The following is a 19,479-nucleotide window of genomic DNA, read 5'->3' on the forward strand; positions in this document are numbered from 1 at the left end:
CAGCAGTGCAAGGAATGCCTCCAGTACAAAACACAAAAAGCTAAAGATCCTTGTGGGCTGGGCTGCCACATATGGCGTGCAGATTGTGCACCGCACAACTCCAAAACACCATTCCCACTGTAGCCCATGCAAATTCTGCCGCAGCACAAGCTTGTGTGGCCGTGTGAACGAGGCAGCCTCATGTGTGGGTATGCTAGCTTTACTTCATGGAGAGAGAAAAATAAGGGAGCGAGTCGGTGGCAACTTGCCAAGACACCTATTTTTGGTAGTAATAAGCTGTTGTCACCCCAACCAGTGAGGCAGCCCACTCCTCAAATCTCTGGCCCACAGAAGTGAATCGATTCCTGATTGTAAGCCTCCCACAGGCATAGAAGGGGCAGCCAAATCATGCCCTGAATCCTGGACAAGGCTGACAGAATTAGGAATGGGTTTGGAGACCAAGAAAATGGACCCCATGGCTGTCCGGAGTACTTTCTTGACATTCCGATGAGAGATTAAGATGCCAGGCATGTACATAAAGGCCCCGTAGGGTCAGTTCTGGGAAGACTTTAAATGCTACAGTTTGTGATTTTCTGGAATAAAATGAGAGACCTCAGTTATATCTCAGGCTGACTTCTAGAAGATCTGTTTTCTTTTTCTTGTGTTCACAGCATCTGGTTCATTTTATTTTGTTAAATCGAAATAAAATGTTTTAACTTCATTTATGAAAAACAAACTCAATACTTTTAAAATTTAACATTTTAATTGGAAACAGTTCATATGGAATGGTCTGTTCAATGGAAGCTCAGAGAGGCAAAGTACAATAAACAGAATGAAATATCACACATACGTTTCTGTAGAAATCAACATGAAAGGATATCCAAGATACCTAAAATGGAAAAAGCAAGCTACAAAATAATAAGTACAGTGAGAGCCCACTGCTAAACATTTTTTTCTAAACTATATATTTATATTTTTGCAAATGATATTGTTTTTGCAATATAAAAACAACAAAATTAATGGTAACATTTATTTACCAAATCACTTTGAGGTTGATTTACGTAAGATAATATCAACAAAATGAAAAAAAATGAAAAATTGTGGTATACACTGTACCTGTTTCTAGACAAAAGTCTTATTTACAAGTTAAGAGAAAAAGGTACGTCTTTTAATTAAATGCAGGTTTTAGAAATACATTCATTACACATTACAACCATAACAAAAATGGACTTCCTAAGAATGGCTCAAGTATCCAGTGACACCTTAAGATATGAACCAAAATTGTTTCTCAATCATATTCAGAAAACCTAATGTGTTTACTTGCTTGTTGAGTCTTTTCGAGTCTAATCTTTTCAGCTTTGGTGATTAACTATAGAAAAAGAAATCAGAAATTAGAATGTATTGGACATCCAAACACAAAAAAATTAACTACGACTAGAAAAATTTCACAACTATCAGCTTGAATAAAATTTTTTAAAAAGGGGGAGAGGTAGACAAATGAGATAAGTTGAGGTCAAATCAATCACAGAGAGAACTGTCTACATTACAGCTTATTAAGTACAATACGTATTAAATCTTCGCATTATCAAAACCCCTCCTACTGTAGTTCCAGATTACTAAAAATTTTTCAATTAAAAATAGCCACTCCGTGCTGGCAATTTTTTTAACCTTTTAGGAGGGTTCAGGACCCACATTTGTTAGTTGTTTCACATCCCCGTGGGCTTGAGTATTAATTACCAAGACACTTCTTAAATGATATGTGGTCCTTAGTAATTACATTGTGCTTGAGCATTCATGTGTTATTTAAAGAAGACACCATATTTTGGGCTGAATGCTACACAAAGGTTTGCTTATAAATTTGAAAATTAAAATATTCCAAATAAGGATCTGCTACTAAGAGTACTTATTTTTTATTACATCTTTACATAAATACTTGAATATTTTTAAAGGAGGCAAATGAAATTATATGGAATGCAGAAGACCATTTAAAATGTCTAAATTTCCCAAAAGCTTTCTTGATGGAAAAAATCGAAAATATCTTCTTTAGTTTTGGAAGAAATGAAAACTGGGGCTGGCCCCGTGGCCGAGTGGTTAAGTTCGCGCACTCTGCTGCAGGCGGCCCAGTGTTTTCGTCAGTTCGAATCCTGGGCGCAGACATGGCACTGCTCATCCAACCACGCTGAGGCAGCGTCCCACATGCCACTAGAAGGACCCACAACTTGGAATATACAACTACGTACTGGGGGGCTTTGGGGAGTAAAAGGAAAAAAAAAAATGAAATCTTAAAAAAAAAAAAATGAAAAGCTTTTTCTCTTAAAAATACAGATTCTAAAGAGCATTCATTAAAATAGTTTCTCTTTTTTTCCCCAATTATTTTCTTGAGGTTATAATGGTTTATAACATTGTGTAATTTCAGGTGTATATTATTTAAAATAGTTTCTTCAGGGGCTGGCCCACTGGCTGAGTGGTTAAGTTTGCGCGCTCCACTTCGATGGCCCAGGGTTTCGAAGGTCCAGGGTTTCGCCGGTTCGGATCCTGGGCACAGACATGGCACGGCTCATTAAGCCATGCTGAGGTGGCGTCCCACATGCCATAACTAGAAGGACCCACAACTAAAAACATACAACTATGTACCGGGGTGCTTTGGGGAGAAAAAGGAAAAAAGTAAAATCTTAAAAAAAAAAAAGTTTCTTCAAAGTGTTTGCTGACTGACCATTGGCAGGAAGTCACTTTTGGATTAAACTAAAAGATATTCATCAGTGAGGTGAGTCAAAATGTATTTAAAACTCTGTCACACACATGTGCTGTTCACAAATTTTAGAATTCTGCCTTTACCCGCTGAATATTGACATATCAGTAATTTGTAAAGAAAAGACCATTTTGATAAACAAAAAATCCAAATATGCCTTAAAAGCTAAAGAGAAATGAGAAAAGCCTCATTCTGTCTCCAGCAGCTGTTATCTAATTTTACCAGGGTACTCAAAGTGAAGGGTACACTACAAAGATTTGGCAGATCTTTCCTTTTGTTTTATTGATCTTTTGTGAGTCTTAATTTATCTATACTTGATTTTTATATGTAAAATATCATATCTAGAAAATAAAATTTTCCTTTATCCCTTCCTTTTTTTGTCTTGTAATTCTGCATAAACTGACCGGGGCTTAGGAAACTGTCCCCAGTATCCTTTTACTCTGTAATGTGAAAATTAAGAAACAGGGTTTTTTATTAGTGCTTTTCCTTTACTCCATTATGGACCAAATACAATACTACTGTGGAAACGTTGGACTGTCAGGTCAATAAAGTATTTATTACAAACTTTTGGCTGCTAACTTTTTCCTAGTCCTTAACTTCCAGTACTAAGAACCTGTTTCTAGTACTGCAGCGACACCAGCCTCCTTGTCGACACTCTCCCCTGCAGCCCTGCGCCTTCTGCTTACTCTGCCGGGAGAGCTGTGCATTGGAGCTCTCCTGGGTGGCTTGCTCCCTTCCCTGAGGTCTGCTCTAACGTCCCTCCACAGAGGGGACTTCCCAGACCACCTCGTGGATTTAAAGCTATCCCGCAATACCCTTTCATTTGATTTTTCTGCACAGCACTTGCCATCGCCTGATCTATAGTTTATCTGTAAGCTGCATGACAGCAGGGGACTTTGTGTCCCATGCCTGTATCCCCAGTCCCTGGGACAGTGGCTAACACAAAAGGGCATTCAAAAAACATTAATTAAATGAATTAACAAAAAAGTAGGTCGACAAACTAACTAGGGTCTACCCTCTCCTCTGAGGCTGTACAGTACCTACTTGGTGTGGTTTCCATTTTTTCATTTTGTGAGATGAGCCAACTAGCTACCTCCACAGGTTCCCTAGGATCCTATACTTTCAGATGTTTCTGTTTATCAAACAAATCTGATGGCAGAAGTAACTGAGATCAGGATAAGAACGCTCAATGACAGACCTACTCACTGTATCCCAGCCCAGTTTATGAAATATCCCAGGCAATGTTTATTTCCTTGCCTCAAATTTAACTTACAGAGACGGGATCTTTCTGAAAAACAAAATGACTAATTCCTAGTTTTAAAAATATATACAATTTAAATGAAATTCCACACCAATTAGAAGGATAAGTATTAACGAGGTGACTGCATTTCCATTGAGTTTTGGATTAACGATTTTAACATTTAAATCAACCCAAGTGGACTTTTAAATTAACACCTCATTGACCTGAAAGAGTCCTTAGGAGGGAGGGAGGCCTCCCCACCACAGCAAATTGGGTCTGTACTCACCGAGAGTTAACAAAAGACCAGTAGGAAACCTCCCGCTAAATCACCCTAAATCCCAATGAATCCTGGGTGATGCAGGGCTGATGTAAAACACTTGATTTTTAAGTTAAAAAAAAAAAAATTTATAAATATGACCCCAAATCAACAGACAGGAAGTATGTCTTTTCAAGTGCTAACCAATCATTAAAAAAAATGCATATTTTTTAGATTTTTCTGATTTTATAATATGTATTTTAAATTTTGGTAACTAACATTGGTTATTATGTGCCCTATTTTGTTCTAAGCACTTTAAGACATACTAATCTTTACATAATTTGCTTTTAAAAGAATAAACTTGATAGCTTACTGTCAACAATAATTATTTGATAAATTACTCAATATAATTTAAAATAAAATTATGGAAAGAGAGGCTTGCTTTAAATTATTTAAGGTATTTAAGCTTGTTTATATCACTTGTTGACTACCATAGAGAAAACGGAATAAAGCTTATCATTGCCATAGGGAACATTAGCATAGTCTCTCCATCTTATCTGTGGAGACTCATATCTTTAAAAACTACACTCTAAATACATTGCGTTTTTACTACTAACACAATCTTTAAATAATCATTTACAATCAAAATACAAAACACAGCAGCCAGAAATGATTGTTTAAATTATATCACTAGTCAAAAAAGGGAGAAACTCTTAAATTAAAATAAGTATTCTCTCTTGATCTAAAATGCAGTATAGTATATACCATGTAAACCTTTGTCACGTATAGCAAAACCAACGTTATTTTAGGACTACCCATTACTGACTTTCAGAAGATATTCAACCTCCAAAAGAAGTTTAGGCTGCAAAACAAAACAAAACAGATACGAATTGATTACCTTCTCAGTGCCTCTTTTCTTTTCACGAGGCTGATTAAGTTTGGCCTGCCTATCTACCAAGATCTTCTGCCAATACCTCTGTTCGTGATCACCTTAAAAACAAACAGAAACAGATCACTGAACACCAGGATACATATGAAGAAACATATTCAAGGAATTACACTCTTAATAAGAAAACTAGAATAGTTGTCTGATTAGATTTAATGCTACCAGGTAATGAAAAAAATACTAGTTTCATAAGCCAAACTCAGAAAATATAATATAATCACTGCACAACAAGAATTGTTAAAAAAAAGATCCTATGAAGTTTTACCAGACAGGATCTCGAGCTTCCAGCACTGTTTCTTTTTCATTTCCGTATACGCCTTTATTACCGCTTGGGCGTCCGCAGGAGTTTTAAACCTAGCATGGCATTCTGTGTCTCCTTCCAGCAAATCAACATAAACAACTTCTGAGACTGCGGCCAAAGTATCCTGCATGAGAGTTTAGAAAGACTGAAAATAAATAACAAAAATCTTTTGTAATAATTCTAAAACTATTCCAATGGCTGTGTCAGAATGTATTATATAAATAAGTCATACGTAGCTTAAAATGAGGAGTAACTATTCTACATCAACAATTTCTTCTGAAATAAGCACAAATGCTCTTAAGAATCGACTTGGAGAAAGCTGAGAACCAATTTACCACCAGCTCTAATCATCATGTACTTTCTTTTATTCAAGCGCATCCTCGTGATCCTAACTGGAATGGGAACATTGCACAATGAGACCAGATCTGTAGGGCAGGATGTGCAAACACTTCCCCCAACCCCAAATCAAGAAGAGGAGTTCCAAGTCTGGGCGTAGTTGGAATAAGGAATACAATTAAAAACAAATGAACAAACCCATGACGAATTGGGGGAGGTGTGCTTCTACTCACCTGTAAAAAATCACATATGTAAAAAACAGTCAACTTTCTATAACAACTCATGGAAAAAAAAGCTTCATGGAACTTACAAAAATCCTAGGTTGGGAGTGGATCTATGGACTATAGCTCAGGAGCTCTGACTTTCTGATAAAATACCTAAGCAACCTGTTCTACACAAGTTGTGGTCACCCAGCAAAGAAAAGTTTTATCTAGAATGCCTGCTGTGAGGGCAAATTAACGAGATTCCTGCATTCCTAATCATTTTTTTGGTCACAGCAGGTTCTACAGTATATACAATGCAATTATGCAGGAATGTTACACTAATTCTTAACTCATCAACTGCCATTCATAAAGCTTAAGAAATAATTGGAGATTCCCAATGAAAAAACAGCGTTTTATCCATCTCATTCCCTTTAGTTTTAACCCCAAATTTCAAACCACAACTAATTTACTTTCAGGTGTTCGATTTTTAAAGTCTGAATTACAGAAAGAACTGAGCAAGATCTAGAAATATTATTTCATCACAGAATAAGAAAAGTTTATTAGTTAATAATACAGAATAAGTAGTAAAATAAGTAGTAAAAACACGTGAGTCTGTAGAAGCCAGGGACTAAGTCTTATGTCATCCCAACACTTAGCATACTGCCTTTCACAAAATAGGCACTTAATAAATGAAAAAATTACAAAAGAAATGGAGAGAAACATACTTGCCAATTTGTTCCATTTCCCTAATTAATTAGTACTAAGTTTAGACACAAAGTGAGAAAAATAATCGGTATCAAGTTGATGAAATTTGAATGTATTAGTCACTGGTAGTAGTGAGTTTTGTAATTGATTTATCAGACAGATTAGATGACTACAATTCAGAAGATATTTACTACATATCCATTATAATGTCAGGCTAATCTCCAGATTTAAAACCCTTCTTAGAATGACAAATTAGCCTGGTAATGACATGGCCAAGCCACAGGCAGCCCCTGACCATCATCATAGCTGTTTTTGTTCCAGCAAAATGTAAGTAACTACTAACTTGGTTAATGCAATTATCTTATGATTTTGATGATCATAAATGAAGAATTTGTAATTGTGATAATAAAAGCTTTACTTAGATAATAAAAGCTCTTTATAAATATAATTAAATCCCTATCAGTCACTCCAAATAACAAGCTTTGAGCAATTCTTCTATTAAAGCTTGCAATCTGACTAACCACAGCAGCACTTACATCCTCAGTGTTTTGTCCTTCTTATCTGAAATTGTATATTGCTATCAGACTCTGAAACGCAAGCTGGTAATACCAATTTGGGATAGACCAAACCCCTTATCAATATCATAAAGAGAACCTAAATTTATGTGTGAGTGACAGCTACATGATTTTCGGATAGGGTTTCAAATAGAGAGTGCCCACAGATGATTACAGGGGGCAACTTCAATGGGTACGCAAGTTAAAAATGTAACTGGTTTGAGTCTGTGCAAGACAAAAAGAACATACTGCATGGTGCTGAGTGTCAGTATAAGAATTTTAAATAGATTTGCTTTGTTACAGAACATTCTACATAGTTTTTAAAAAAGCACCTCACCTAAATGGGTGACGGGAAGGGTAAATAAGATAGGTACTTAACACAAACGACTATGTCAGTGAGAAAGAAATATTGCCGCATTGGTACAAAATGCTGTAGAAGATAAACCATGAAGTGGAAAAGAACAGTATGTATAGCAACTTGTAGCAAAAATTATGGAGAACCGTGAATTTATTTTTGCACATGCATGTAGATTTTTGTAGCTTTTCAAAATACTTTACACTTTCCTGTAACTGTTCCAGTTTTTTTAAATAATTGGCATGGTTTGAAAAATACCAAAATTTTTAAAAATAAAAACTAAAAAGACTCTTTTCTCCAAAAAACTCTACATTTCTGAGAAAACAGTTTCAATTCCCAAGAGAATTCATTAACCAACAAAAATAAAATAAATCCATGGTAAGTGAAAAATATGCATACTATCCCTTTTATTCCATTAATAGTTCTGACCTTTTTTTAGGTCAGAAAATCTTTTACAAATCTACTGAGAGTTAAAAGCTCTAATGAAAACAAATTACAAATTCTGCAGCTTGCTCCTAAACCAGACAACAGCACATGACTACAATTTTAAAATAATTTCAGACCAACTCTAATGTTCATTAAATCTTTTAAAAAGTTCAGGCTCTAAGTAGTTTTCCAAAATCCATGTTTTTCTCAAAACAGAAAAAGTCGTCTAAGAAATTGTAGGGGAGGTGAACACTGGCAAAGCATTTTACTGTATCTACTCCTTTCGTTATAGTGACTACAGTATGGTTTCCTCATTCAGCTACACACCAACCAATCCTTAGGGGCAGAAATAAAAATAAGCACAAATGGCAGTTTTTCTATAGAAGGACTTTTAAGCTGTGCTCACTGTAAATCTGCTCCAGTGAGGAATTTCAGCGTTTACATTTTGCTTCAGGGCAAACGAAGGAGTCCCTACGGAATCAAACCTTACAAGCAGTTTGCCACAGAGGAACGGACTCTAATTTGATTTACTTCCTTCTCCATATTCAAAACATTTTCACACGGGGAAGTTTTGAAGAGGAAAGAGGGACAACCACCCTGGGGACTCAAAAGCATTACCTTGACTTGCTTCCTGCCAGGCAGAGGCTCCGTGCTGACGATCTTCACGATGACGCCGCTCACAAACTGCGGTCCCGTGGCAGGAACCTTCTCCTGGGGACAGGGCGCTTCACTGTCTGCTGTTGATTTGAAAAGGAAAAGACCAGAAATAAATCTCTTACACTTAATAATTTAACACTCAGCAGGCTCACTTTAGAATAACAACGATTTCTTAGGCTGATTTAAATAATTAATTTAGATTTACTTAATCTAAAATTTAATTGTAAAATAATTAAGTAATTAAGAAAGTTGTGTTGTAAGTCATATGCTTATTGCAGATTAACATGAAACAAAACGTCAATTACGCTAAATGCAAACTGTTACTGTTCCGTAGAGCATTTGTAAAACCTTAAAAAAAGAGGCCCCCTTTCCCCAAACCAACCAGCAAAGTACTTTACTTTCTAAAGTGAAGAAATAAGATAAACAGGCATAGGATAATATAAGAATATTCTGTACTCATTGTTTCAAATGAGAAAATTTTTATTTTCAATTCATAAGAATTTAAAATATATCCTAGTATTGAAGATTTCATAAGAACCTTGTTTTATTTGTTCCTGCTTGTAATACTATGGAATAAAAGTAGAGGTGAGAAATTACAATCTTTGTTTCTACAAATTTGCTCAATTCATAAACTAGGCACTCATTACCAAATCGAATTAATAGAGAAAACTTACGTGATTAAAAAAGATACTGTTTAAAATAAGCCCTGCAAATATTCTTATATCAAGAATAAATCACACATCTGGACTTGATAAGTCAATAACTGTTCTAATAATGACCACTGTATAGAAAGTTTTTTAAAATTAAAGTTTATCCTGTCATAACTCAAACTGCTTTTAGTATATAAGCACAATGTTACAAAAACTATCATAGCGATGCTTACTTTTTCCATTTTTCATTCCAGACTTATCAGGTACTCCATGGTCTGTTTCCATTTCTGACTCCAATTTTATTTGGGATATTGTTTTTTTTAAAGAAGCCATGCTGGCTTTTTGCAATGCTAAATACTCTTTTTTCAAATCCATCCATTCGCTCCTGTAATGAAAAAAATGTACTTTTGAAATAGTGACAAATTACTAAGTAAAAAGTAAGTATCTGAACATAGACATTCACAGTGACTTGCAAGCTCTCCTCCCCACTCTTCTCCCTTTAAACACACACATTCACACACACATTCCTGAGTTCTAAGTCCATCTAGCAAACAAGCAAAGTTACCCCAGCCCCAACATTCAGATTAAGTGTTTTAAATTTGCCAACTTGATTCTTGAGTATGCTTCAAATATCTGAATTTATAAAAATAAAAGCTTTGAATTAATTAACTAGGAACATTTACTAGAACAGCCAGCCATCTCTGGGTGAAAGAAAGGAGAGACTAAAATTTAAAGATTATTTGTTAAACTGCTTCCAATTTGAGAGAACATTCCTCAGTATTTACTTGAGTCAAAAGGAATTTCTAAGAAGAAAAAAACACCCCATGGAAGCGATTTATTTATTTACATACATTTAACATGTAGATGTTTCTTCAAATAGCTAGAGCTCCTCCAGATAGAAACACAATGCCTCTCTTAGCTCCCCAGGAGCACTCATTGTTACCCTAATCTATGCCATCAAACAAGCAGATGGGGGATTTTTTTTTTAAAGAGGAGGATATCTTGTGGTAATGGTTTTAGCTGTTAACATTGACATCTGTATACTTCAAAAAAAAAAAAGTATCCAGACCCACCCAGGATCATACACTCCCTGGGAGCTGATACATTAGAATAACAAAAGGCTCTTGTAATGATTCTCTGAGATAAAAAGGCAAAAGGAATTCAGGGGTTAAGATTAGTATAAATACAAGTGCCTGAGGTCCTTGCCTTTTAACCTTCAAGAGGAGAACAGGACTCTTTGGAAAATATGATCCAGGAAGGTTAAGAAAATCTCTTCCAAAGGTATGCGATTTTGCCTTTTCTCCACCTTGTTCTCACCCCTCGAGTGGATGGACTCTCTTTAACTTTAACATGGACGTGCTTTCTGTGACTTGCAAAATAGTAAGTGCTTCCATGTTTTAGTAGAAGTGAATCCAAATTATTCCTCTGGATGCAACATGGCAATCCGGCTAACAGAGGTCAAGGGGATCCCCTTTGCTTTAACATGGGGGTACCTGCTGTGTAAAGCAAAAGTAAGTGCTTCCATGTTTCAGTGGAGGTGTCTCCAAACCGTCACAGTTATTTTGACCCAAGATTATTTTCTAAACTTATTTTACAGGTTAAAGAATGTTTCTCATTACAAGTTTTTCTAAGATTGGGCTCCCCACCACTTAAACGTGGATGTACTTGCTTTGAAACTATAAAAGTAAGTGCTTCCATGTTTTAGTGATGGTAGGTCTTCCTTTTACAAGACTTCAAGAGTACTTTATGTAACTGCTGTCTCTGGTGTAGTGACTGTGCCTTTTAAATCTGTTAAGGAACACCCTCTACTTTAACATGGAGGCACTTGCTGTGACTTGAGAAAAATAAGTGCTTCCATGTTTTAGTGTGGTGGTTCCTTTTTAATCCTCAACCGTGTTATACCCACACTGTGCAGAGACCTTGGGCATATGCCATCACTGTTGCTAATATGCAACTCTGTTCAATACAAACTGGAATTGCACTTTAGCAATGGTGACGGAGTGTGTCAACTGCCAACAATTACCACTGACTTACTTTGATAGCACTCTTAGTGGTATAACTTCTTCTCCCATCTTATGCCTCTCTTTATGCTTTTTCTTATGCTTCCTTTTTGCTTTTAAGAGGGATCCATCTTTTATATCCCCAGTATCCTTTTCCTCTTCAGTAGAGACTTCTAAATCTTAAATATAAAGTTAAGAAAAGACAAGTTAAGGAATAAAAGCCTTAATTATGTAAGCCTAACCTTAAAGTTATATAAAATACCTTTGTTTTCTTTGGAAACTTCTGAAGCTTCTTTTTGAACGTCACCTTTCTGAGCCATTTTCTTTACTTTTGCTCTGGGAGTTAGGCATTCCGCATCTTCGGAGCTACTTCTCTTCCTCTTCCCTGTTCTGATTGAAGGTAAGCTGGATGTTTCAGCTTTTTCCCGTTTTTTCTTCTTCTTTGAGGGTGGCTTTTGGGGTTCAGTAATCTCTACTTCGGAGCCCTCAGATGTGGTCCTGGATCTTTTCATTTTACAGGCGGCCTCCTTGCTTGTGTCCATATTTGACTCCTTGGTCTGCACGTTGTCTTCCTTCTTCACTCGGCCTTTTTTCTTCTTTTTCTTTTTCTTTTCTTCTGTAACAATGCTATCATTAATTTTAATTTTACTTCCACTACATCTACTTAAATATTAAGCTACTCACCTGATACTCTAAGGGCAGGAATGGGCTTATTTTTCACTGTCTTAGGAAATACACCAGGTTTTCTTGGTGCTTCTTCTGGTGGGTTGTTAAGAAACTGAAAAGAAATCAGCAAAATTTTGTTACTATTTCAAACACTTGCTAATTTTCTTTTTTTCTTTTTAGGTTCTGGACCTACCTCAATAGCTTTTGCTGCTTGTTCTTTTGTTTCAAATTCCACAAAGGCAAATCCCTTTGGATCTCCAGTAGACTTATAATGTGGTATACTTATATAAACAACATTGCCACATTTCCCAAAAACTCTCTCAATCCAGCTGTGATTAACGTTTTTGGGAAGCAACTCCTATAAATTGATAAACTGGATTAGAAGCAGTATTAAATACATTAAGATTCTTGTTCAGAAGGCCATTAAATTTTTAGTTGAATGTTAAAATGTTTGTCTTTTTTTTGTATGTGAGAGAAAGGGGTGTGAACAAGCATGTGAGAAAGAAATGCATGAGACAAAAGAGGTTGAGAGATATGTGAATCTGAGTGTGAGGGGGGAGACAAGGCAGGTGGAAGGGAGCCGTTTGAGAGATGTTGGTGTGAAACTGAGAGTGGGTGTGCAGATGGAGACTGAGAAAGGAGTGTAAGACAGGTATGGTGTGTAAACAGCCGTGTCGATGAGACAGAAGTATCAAAACGTTCGTCATTCTTTACTGGGGACGTGGCTGTAAGGTTTTTGTAGGAAAAGGCTTACCACATACACTGTGCGCTCATCCTCATCCTTCGGTCTCTCACCCAGAGGCTTCTTTCTCCTGATTCTGGTGCCTTCTAAATCCAGCTTTAAAATGGTATATTAGATTAAGAAACTAAATTATGTAGTTACATGATATATAATACAGTCTAATAATTCTTACCTCTACAACAGCTGAACTTTTCAGGGCTCTGGCTATTAGCTTTCCATCAGTAGTCAATTTTTTCATTTTGTTGAAAGACACAAGAAGTGATATGTCAACGTCTAATGGAAATGCCAAAGGGAATAAATATAAATAGAAGCCAAATCAGTGGTACAAATGAAAATTGGGATGAATTTAATCTGCCCTTATATGTAGGTGTAGTCCATTAAGTTATTTGGTAAAAAATTCACTCATATTTAAGTCTTAGCACAATTTAACACATTAAACTATTAAAGGGGTTTTTGGACTAGGTAAAATGTCTTGTCTGAAATAACTGCCTAAGTACACATAACACATGCTTATATCCTCATCTCTGAAATACACAATACACTTCAGAATAAATTTGGCATAACTGCTTTGGTCTGCAGTTGCTAGAGTCCTACTATGTATGAGTCTCTAGAAAAAATAGTGTCATAAAGGGCACAACAGTTTATCTGGAAAATACTTAATATCTAACGGATGTATCATAAAATTCTATATGTACATATATAAAATAGTGTATATTATATATTTCTAAATATACTATATAATACTATATAATGTACTATAACATACTGTATATACTACATAGGATTTTACTTTATATTTTAGAAGTTAAAGGGCAACACACAAAAATTGGTTCCGTTACATACTGAAGCAAACTTACATCCATCTCTAGATTTTTCTATCTGCTCTCGAAGAAATCTATCCTTGTGAAGATTTGCATCTCCAAACCAGAAGTCCACTTGCTTAGCAATATCTGCAAGCACCTGTTTAACTCGAGACCGTTTCTTTTTTTCTACGTCTTTTTTCTTTTCAGTGCTTTCTTCTTCCATTGCCTTTTCCTGATTTCCACTTTCAGTTTCCATTCCTATGAAATGAAAAATGGGTGAATATTTAAGTCACCACGAAATTGGTGGTAATATTAGCACTAATTTTTAAAAGAAAAATATTTAGATGAGCCTTAAATCTAAAGGGATAACGGACTCAAATTTGGCTGCCAGAAGATAAACTTTTCAGAGGAACTTTTCCCAGACGTTTTCTACAATCAGCTGAGGAAACTTTCATTGGCCTTGTGGTTTTAAAATTTTTTTAGCTTTTCCCTGTTCACTTTTCATTGGTCTTGTTTTCACTTTTAAAATAATTTACCTCCTATGCCATGGGTCATAGCTTTAGTTTTTTATGCCTTTTTAAACTGCAGGACCAGATTATCCTAGTACAGTATAAAATCTATAACTACATCTATAGCTCACCAAACTACACCTTCAAATCGTGCGTCAAAATGTAAGATTCAGGGACTCAGACATTCTTCATCTCAAAAAAACCTGAAAAAGTCACTCATTTCTTAATACTACAACCTCTAATGAAATACTAATAACTTGATTCTTGATTTTTAACAAGGTTAATTTCTGCTCACCAGGAGCAGAATTCAACTGGCAGGCTATAGGACAGGCCTTCTCTTTTCAGGCAGCCATCCCATCCTGGTGTGTAATTCCTAGGCAGCAATGCCCAGCCCCTCCTTCCTTAGGTGACTTTGCAGGGCTCTTCTGTGCTCTCAGCTCCAGTCATACTGGTTTTCCAGCTGCAACTAAAACTCAGCCAGCAAACTCTAGACGGAGGGCCTCTGGAGCCTGCTTCAAGTCCGCATGCCCTGGACAATACAGCTTGCTCCCTCACTTGCTGAAGTCTTGCTCAAATGTCACCTCAGTGAGGTCTCCTCCCACAACCATATTTAAAACTGCAAATCTGGAGACAAACATACTGTATCTCTCCTGCCTTATCTTCTCCATTGCACTTAAATCACCTTCTAACATTAATATATAATTTGTTTATTCTTTATCCTTCTTAGAATGTAAGATTGATGGAATCAGAGATTTTTGTCTGTTTTGTTTATTGATAGATCCCCAGTCCCTGGCAAGTAGTCACTCAAAAATTTGTTGAATGAGTTGTGCCACCTTAATCAAACCACTAGAGGTACGTACACAAAACCGAGTATATGAGCCTGGGATGAGGTGGGCCTGCCTGAGAATAACCTCAGTCTCCCGTAATACGGTTTTCTGGGAAAGAGGAGAGTGAAGACAAATGGGGAGTTGTACCTGTGTCTCCTGGTGAACCTGGGTGGGAGCCACTATTAGCAGGCATTGGGCCTATGTGACCAGAGTGACAGAGCTGACTGGTGGGCAAAAGGGGTAAAGCTTTTACCTATCAAGGTGACCTAAAACACTGTGCCCTTATCTGTGGAAGCCATACATGTCTGCTGTAGGTAAGGGGCACCAAAAAAAAAGGGGGGGGGGTGGATTTGGGTTAATTGCTGGATTTGGCTAAGAGCTGGGGCTGGATAGGCTGGGCCTCCAGAGGAGATGAGGATGTTGCCCCTACTGTATCTGCTGCCTCGTATCCTTCTTTAAAGCTCAGTAAACACAGTATTAGATTAAAGCCTACTCATGTCTCCTGAGTCTGTCAGCTAGAATCTGTCACTGCAGTGATGCTGCAGAAGTGACAGATAATGTGTTTCAAAGAGACATCTACTAAGAGAGCACAAAGCCACTGATGCATTTCACTTCAAATCCCCAACAAAACTTGCATCCTCACCAAAGGCAACAGAAGAGTATTTTGGCATTTATTTAGAACAGGTTTCAGGTGATCAGACAAGTACCAACTTTGAAAATATGTAATTCATGCAGTATTTATTTAGATGATGCTAGCATAACACACAAAATGGGGTTCCACGGCAGAAGTAATCAGGAGAAAAGCAAGCAGCTGTCATTTAACGCCACATAACCACATTCCTCACCTCATACTCTCACTTCAACCCATCCTGTCAGGCTTTCCTTCCCGCCATTCTAGCGACTCTGAAAACAATGGTCGCCACTGCCTGCCTGATCTCTCAGCCGCTCTTCTAGTTGATAACTCCTTCCTTGAAAACATTTTCTTCATTTGGCTTCCAGGAGAGTTTTCCTCCTTCTCAATTTCCTTTTCGGGACCCTCCTAGTCCGCGCTACCTTCCTGTGCTGCTGAGGACTACATTCAGTCCTGAGTGCCCTTATCCACACACTCATCCTTGCTGAGGCTCCCTGGCTTTCAGCTCCTCAGCTCTATGCTGATTTTTCACAGATCTGCGTTCTCCAGCCCTGACTTCTCTCATCAGCTGCCTATTCCAATATTCAACTGTCCATCTGACAGCTCCTCTTGTTCACCTAAAGTCAATCTCAAGCTTAAAAGGGCAAAAATTAAGTTCCCAAATTTTAACAAACCCATTTTTTGCCTAGTTTTTCCTAACTCAGGAAATACCAATTACAAAACTGCGAAGATGTCAAAAACCTTGAAATCCTCCTTAATTCTTTTCCTCACACCCCACAGCCAATTCATTAGCATTTCTATTAGCTCTAACTTTAGGAAAAATATCCTGAATATGAATACTTCTCATTTCTTCATCACAACCACCTGGTCCAAGCTACGATTGTGTTTTGCCTGAACTACTGCAAAGAGCACCCTAACGTCTGCTAGCTTCTATTCTTCCTTCATTATCAATTCTCCAAAAAACAGCCAGAATAATCATTTAAATATGCAGATCAGATCACGTCAATCTCTTACACAAAATCCTCCAAAGGTTTCTCATCGAACTCAGAATATAATCCTTCCTCTGGCCTACTAGGCCCTATTTGATCTGGCTTGGGGCTCTCCCTCTAACTTCCTCTCTTAGAATTCTTTCCAGCAGGCTCACTTCAACCACAACATACCACCTTTCCGTTTCTTAAACATGCTAAGGCCATGCCCATCTCCAGGCTTTTGCTCTCGCTGCTCTCTTTACCTTCCCTGCCACATCTATAGGGATTAATTCCTTGTTCACTCAGGCCTCTACAAATGTTACTTTCTCAAAGAGGCTTTCTCTGTCACCCAACGTAAAATATTCCCTCCCTGGGGCTGCCCTGTGGCCCAATGGTTAAGTTCCAGGTGCTCTGCTTAGGTAAATGTTAACCGCCAATGTTAACCAACCCCCCCCGCCCCCCCCCCCCCCCCGCTACCCCCAGTCACCACTTTCTATCCTTGTATCCTCTTATCATAACCTGGAATTACAACTGTATTGTCTGTGTACCTCACTAGAATGTAAACACTACGAGGGCAGGAACTTTAGCTTGGTCACGATCTAAGCATCTGTTGAATTAAATAAATAATGCATTTAAAAGGATCTTAAAAACTGAAGTGTTAAGCATTTAGGTTCTTTTGTAAGGTGGTAGAATTATAAATGAAACACAAATGTAGCCTATGCTTATCACTAGAGCAGGATCCACTGCTAACTTTTCCTTCTGAAAAAGTACAGACTATAAAGGCCAGATTACCAGCTCTCCAATTCCTTTCCTTGTCAAAGCTGCCACCTAAGGAAATGGTGGACAGAACTGCAAAAGCACAGAAAGTCACAATTCTGGAAACCAGACTCTTCCCATCATTTTCATATCTCAGTCTAGACCTCTCCCTCATTCCTTCTCCTAAGAATTATTTTAGTGGCTTGGAGAATTAAGCTCAGAAACTCCTGCCTAGTGCGCGTAACACATATCTGCAATTAGCAATCTTAAAAAATATGTGTAACCATTATTATTTACTATCATTTACCAATCAGTCACTGAGTCCTATCAATTCGACCTTTGGACTGGCTCATATCTCCACCCACTGCTTTCTATAACTACTGTCACTATATCATGGGAACAGTTTATAAACTGTTCTAGAAGTCACCCATCCTTCACAAAAGCTGTGTAACTTACCTAAAACACAGACAATTTTGTGACTGTGATGTTAAAACTTTCAATACTAAAAATTCCTAGCCTCTTCTTGTAACATAGTATGTATTTTTAAAAAACTATTAAATGAACCAGTGACATCTAACTGGCTTCTAAACAGGGGCTTCAAACAAAGAATACGAGTTACTGTGTAACCATGACAGTTACTTTACATATATTGTTTTAAATCCTCACAATCCCACGAGGTGGTTTCTTCCAACTTCTTGCAGAGGCTCAAAGGTTAAGCAACTTGGGCAAAGTGAGCCAGGTAAGGAAGCTCAGGTATGTGTGACTCCCACACTGCCTATCTTTTGGTAGAATCTCTTGCAAACTGTCACCATGCATTCTATGTTCTGATTCAGCAATTATTAACCTGAAGTCCAAGGGATTTTGGGTGGGTTTCAACAATTCTTGTGAATCCCATGATACTCTTAAAAGATAAACTTTAAAGAAAAGGTAAAATCATGACTATCATACAAATATAAAGTGAACACATATTAAAGGTTTTATTTAAGTAATTCATCAGGGAACTAATGTTAAAAGTCAGTTCAAAGAAGAATTCAAAAACCAGACACATACAAATACAAGCAATTAGGAACGTTGAAATCCACTTGTTAATAAATGCAAAACTGGCCAGGGCAATAATTGCAAAATTAATTGCAAGGCTAATTTCCATTATTATCGTTTACTACAACGTACACAATTGTAAAATAACGGCAACGAAAGGCAGAGATAACCTGGATGAGGGAGCTAGACAAGACAACCAGTATTTCTTTTCCTGGCCATTTCAAAGTCTTTCACAATTTTTCCCGACAAAATTATACACAAAATATTTTCACATGGACGTGCATTTTCCTGGGCGGCTCATCCACAGCTTTCATCACTTTTTTAAAAGAAATGGTGTGCCAAAAAGATTGAGAACCATTGTTCTAGTCACAGCCAACTATTCAACGGTACCCGAGAACTTTCCTGCCTGTGTGCCTTTGCTCTGAATGAGTCTTGTCTTCCTTGATTTATAAACCCCTACTCAATCTCAAGGCCCAGGCGAAAGTGCACCTTATGCTCTGCATCGCTTTCCACCACCACGTCTCCCCTGATTAACGGCCTCCTCATCTGCTTTCTCTTAAGTACGTCTATTAACGCACTTGGTACACTGTATTTAGCACTTATTTGTTAGCTCCCTTCCATTGAGGACAAGGACTAGAGTCCTGAAAAAGAAAATGACTTAATTTTACAACACAAGTAGTCACACTCGCTATCCATTGGCCGCCACATCTCAAATTTGCGAAGCAAGGGAATTTCCCTTCTGACGTCTGCCCTCTCGGCACCCGTCCTTCCGCATCGACGCCGCCAGGGACGCGGCGGGCCCCAAACCTCCCAACGCCGGACATCACGCGCCCCCAGTCGCTGACAACTAGAACTACAAGGGCTGCCAGAGGACTTCTGCGCGTGCGCACAAAGAATCAGGACGGGCGAACCGACGGGTTGGTGGGAGGGGGCGGGGTGAGAGGGACGAGAGATGACAGAACGGACTGCATGAAAAACGACTGAGGGGAATTTACACCTCACCCAACCTGAGCGACCCTACGGTCCACTCGAACTTACTCCGTTCAGTGCCCAAAATACAGAGCCAGGGACTGCGTCCTTCAGCCCTGTCCGTCTCCCGATCCTTACGGTCGTGGCTGTTTCTGCGTCATAGGAGCAGCGACACGGCTCTCCGCTTCGTCTCGTAAAAGACCGGGCCGGAGG

General features: G+C 37.8%; 1 protein-coding gene across 2 annotated transcripts; it reads right to left on the reverse strand.

Moving 5' to 3' along the window:
• Window positions 1–720: 720 nt before the first annotated feature.
• Window positions 721–19,472, reverse strand: LARP7 (La ribonucleoprotein 7, transcriptional regulator). 2 transcript variants are annotated; one of them, XM_008527399.2, is made up of 13 exons: window positions 19,336–19,472; window positions 13,623–13,826; window positions 12,938–13,038; window positions 12,778–12,861; window positions 12,217–12,381; window positions 12,042–12,135; window positions 11,620–11,970; window positions 11,392–11,536; window positions 9,591–9,742; window positions 8,669–8,787; window positions 5,436–5,595; window positions 5,123–5,214; window positions 721–1,348 (listed from the first exon to the last, which is right to left on the reverse strand). In XM_008527399.2, the coding sequence occupies exons 2-13, from the start codon at window positions 13,822–13,824 to the stop codon at window positions 1,268–1,270; spliced, it is 1,746 nt and encodes a 581-aa protein (XP_008525621.1). In that variant the 5' UTR covers window positions 13,825–13,826; window positions 19,336–19,472; the 3' UTR covers window positions 721–1,267. The 2 variants fall into 2 exon arrangements, with proteins under 2 accessions (XP_008525621.1, XP_008525620.1); XM_008527398.2 differs by having other exon boundaries at window positions 11,620–11,973.
• Between the last annotated feature and the right edge of the window lie 7 nt (window positions 19,473–19,479).

The sequence above is a fragment of the Equus przewalskii genome, chromosome 2 (genome assembly GCF_037783145.1).
Source record: "Equus przewalskii isolate Varuska chromosome 2, EquPr2, whole genome shotgun sequence".
NCBI classification, from domain to species: Eukaryota; Metazoa; Chordata; class Mammalia; order Perissodactyla; family Equidae; genus Equus; species Equus przewalskii.

Coding starts and splice junctions, on each gene's coding strand:
- LARP7 (XM_008527398.2), bottom strand. CDS start 13,824: ATGGAAACTGAAAGTGGAAATCAGGAAAAGGCAATGGAAGAAGAAAGC. Junction 11,974..12,041: donor TCCTGCCCTTAGAGTATCAG/GTGAGTAGCTTA, acceptor GCATTGTTACAG/AAGAAAAGAAAAAGAAAAAG. Junction 9,743..11,391: donor CCACTAAGAGTGCTATCAAA/GTAAGTCAGTGG, acceptor TTTTCATTACAG/GAGCGAATGGATGGATTTGA.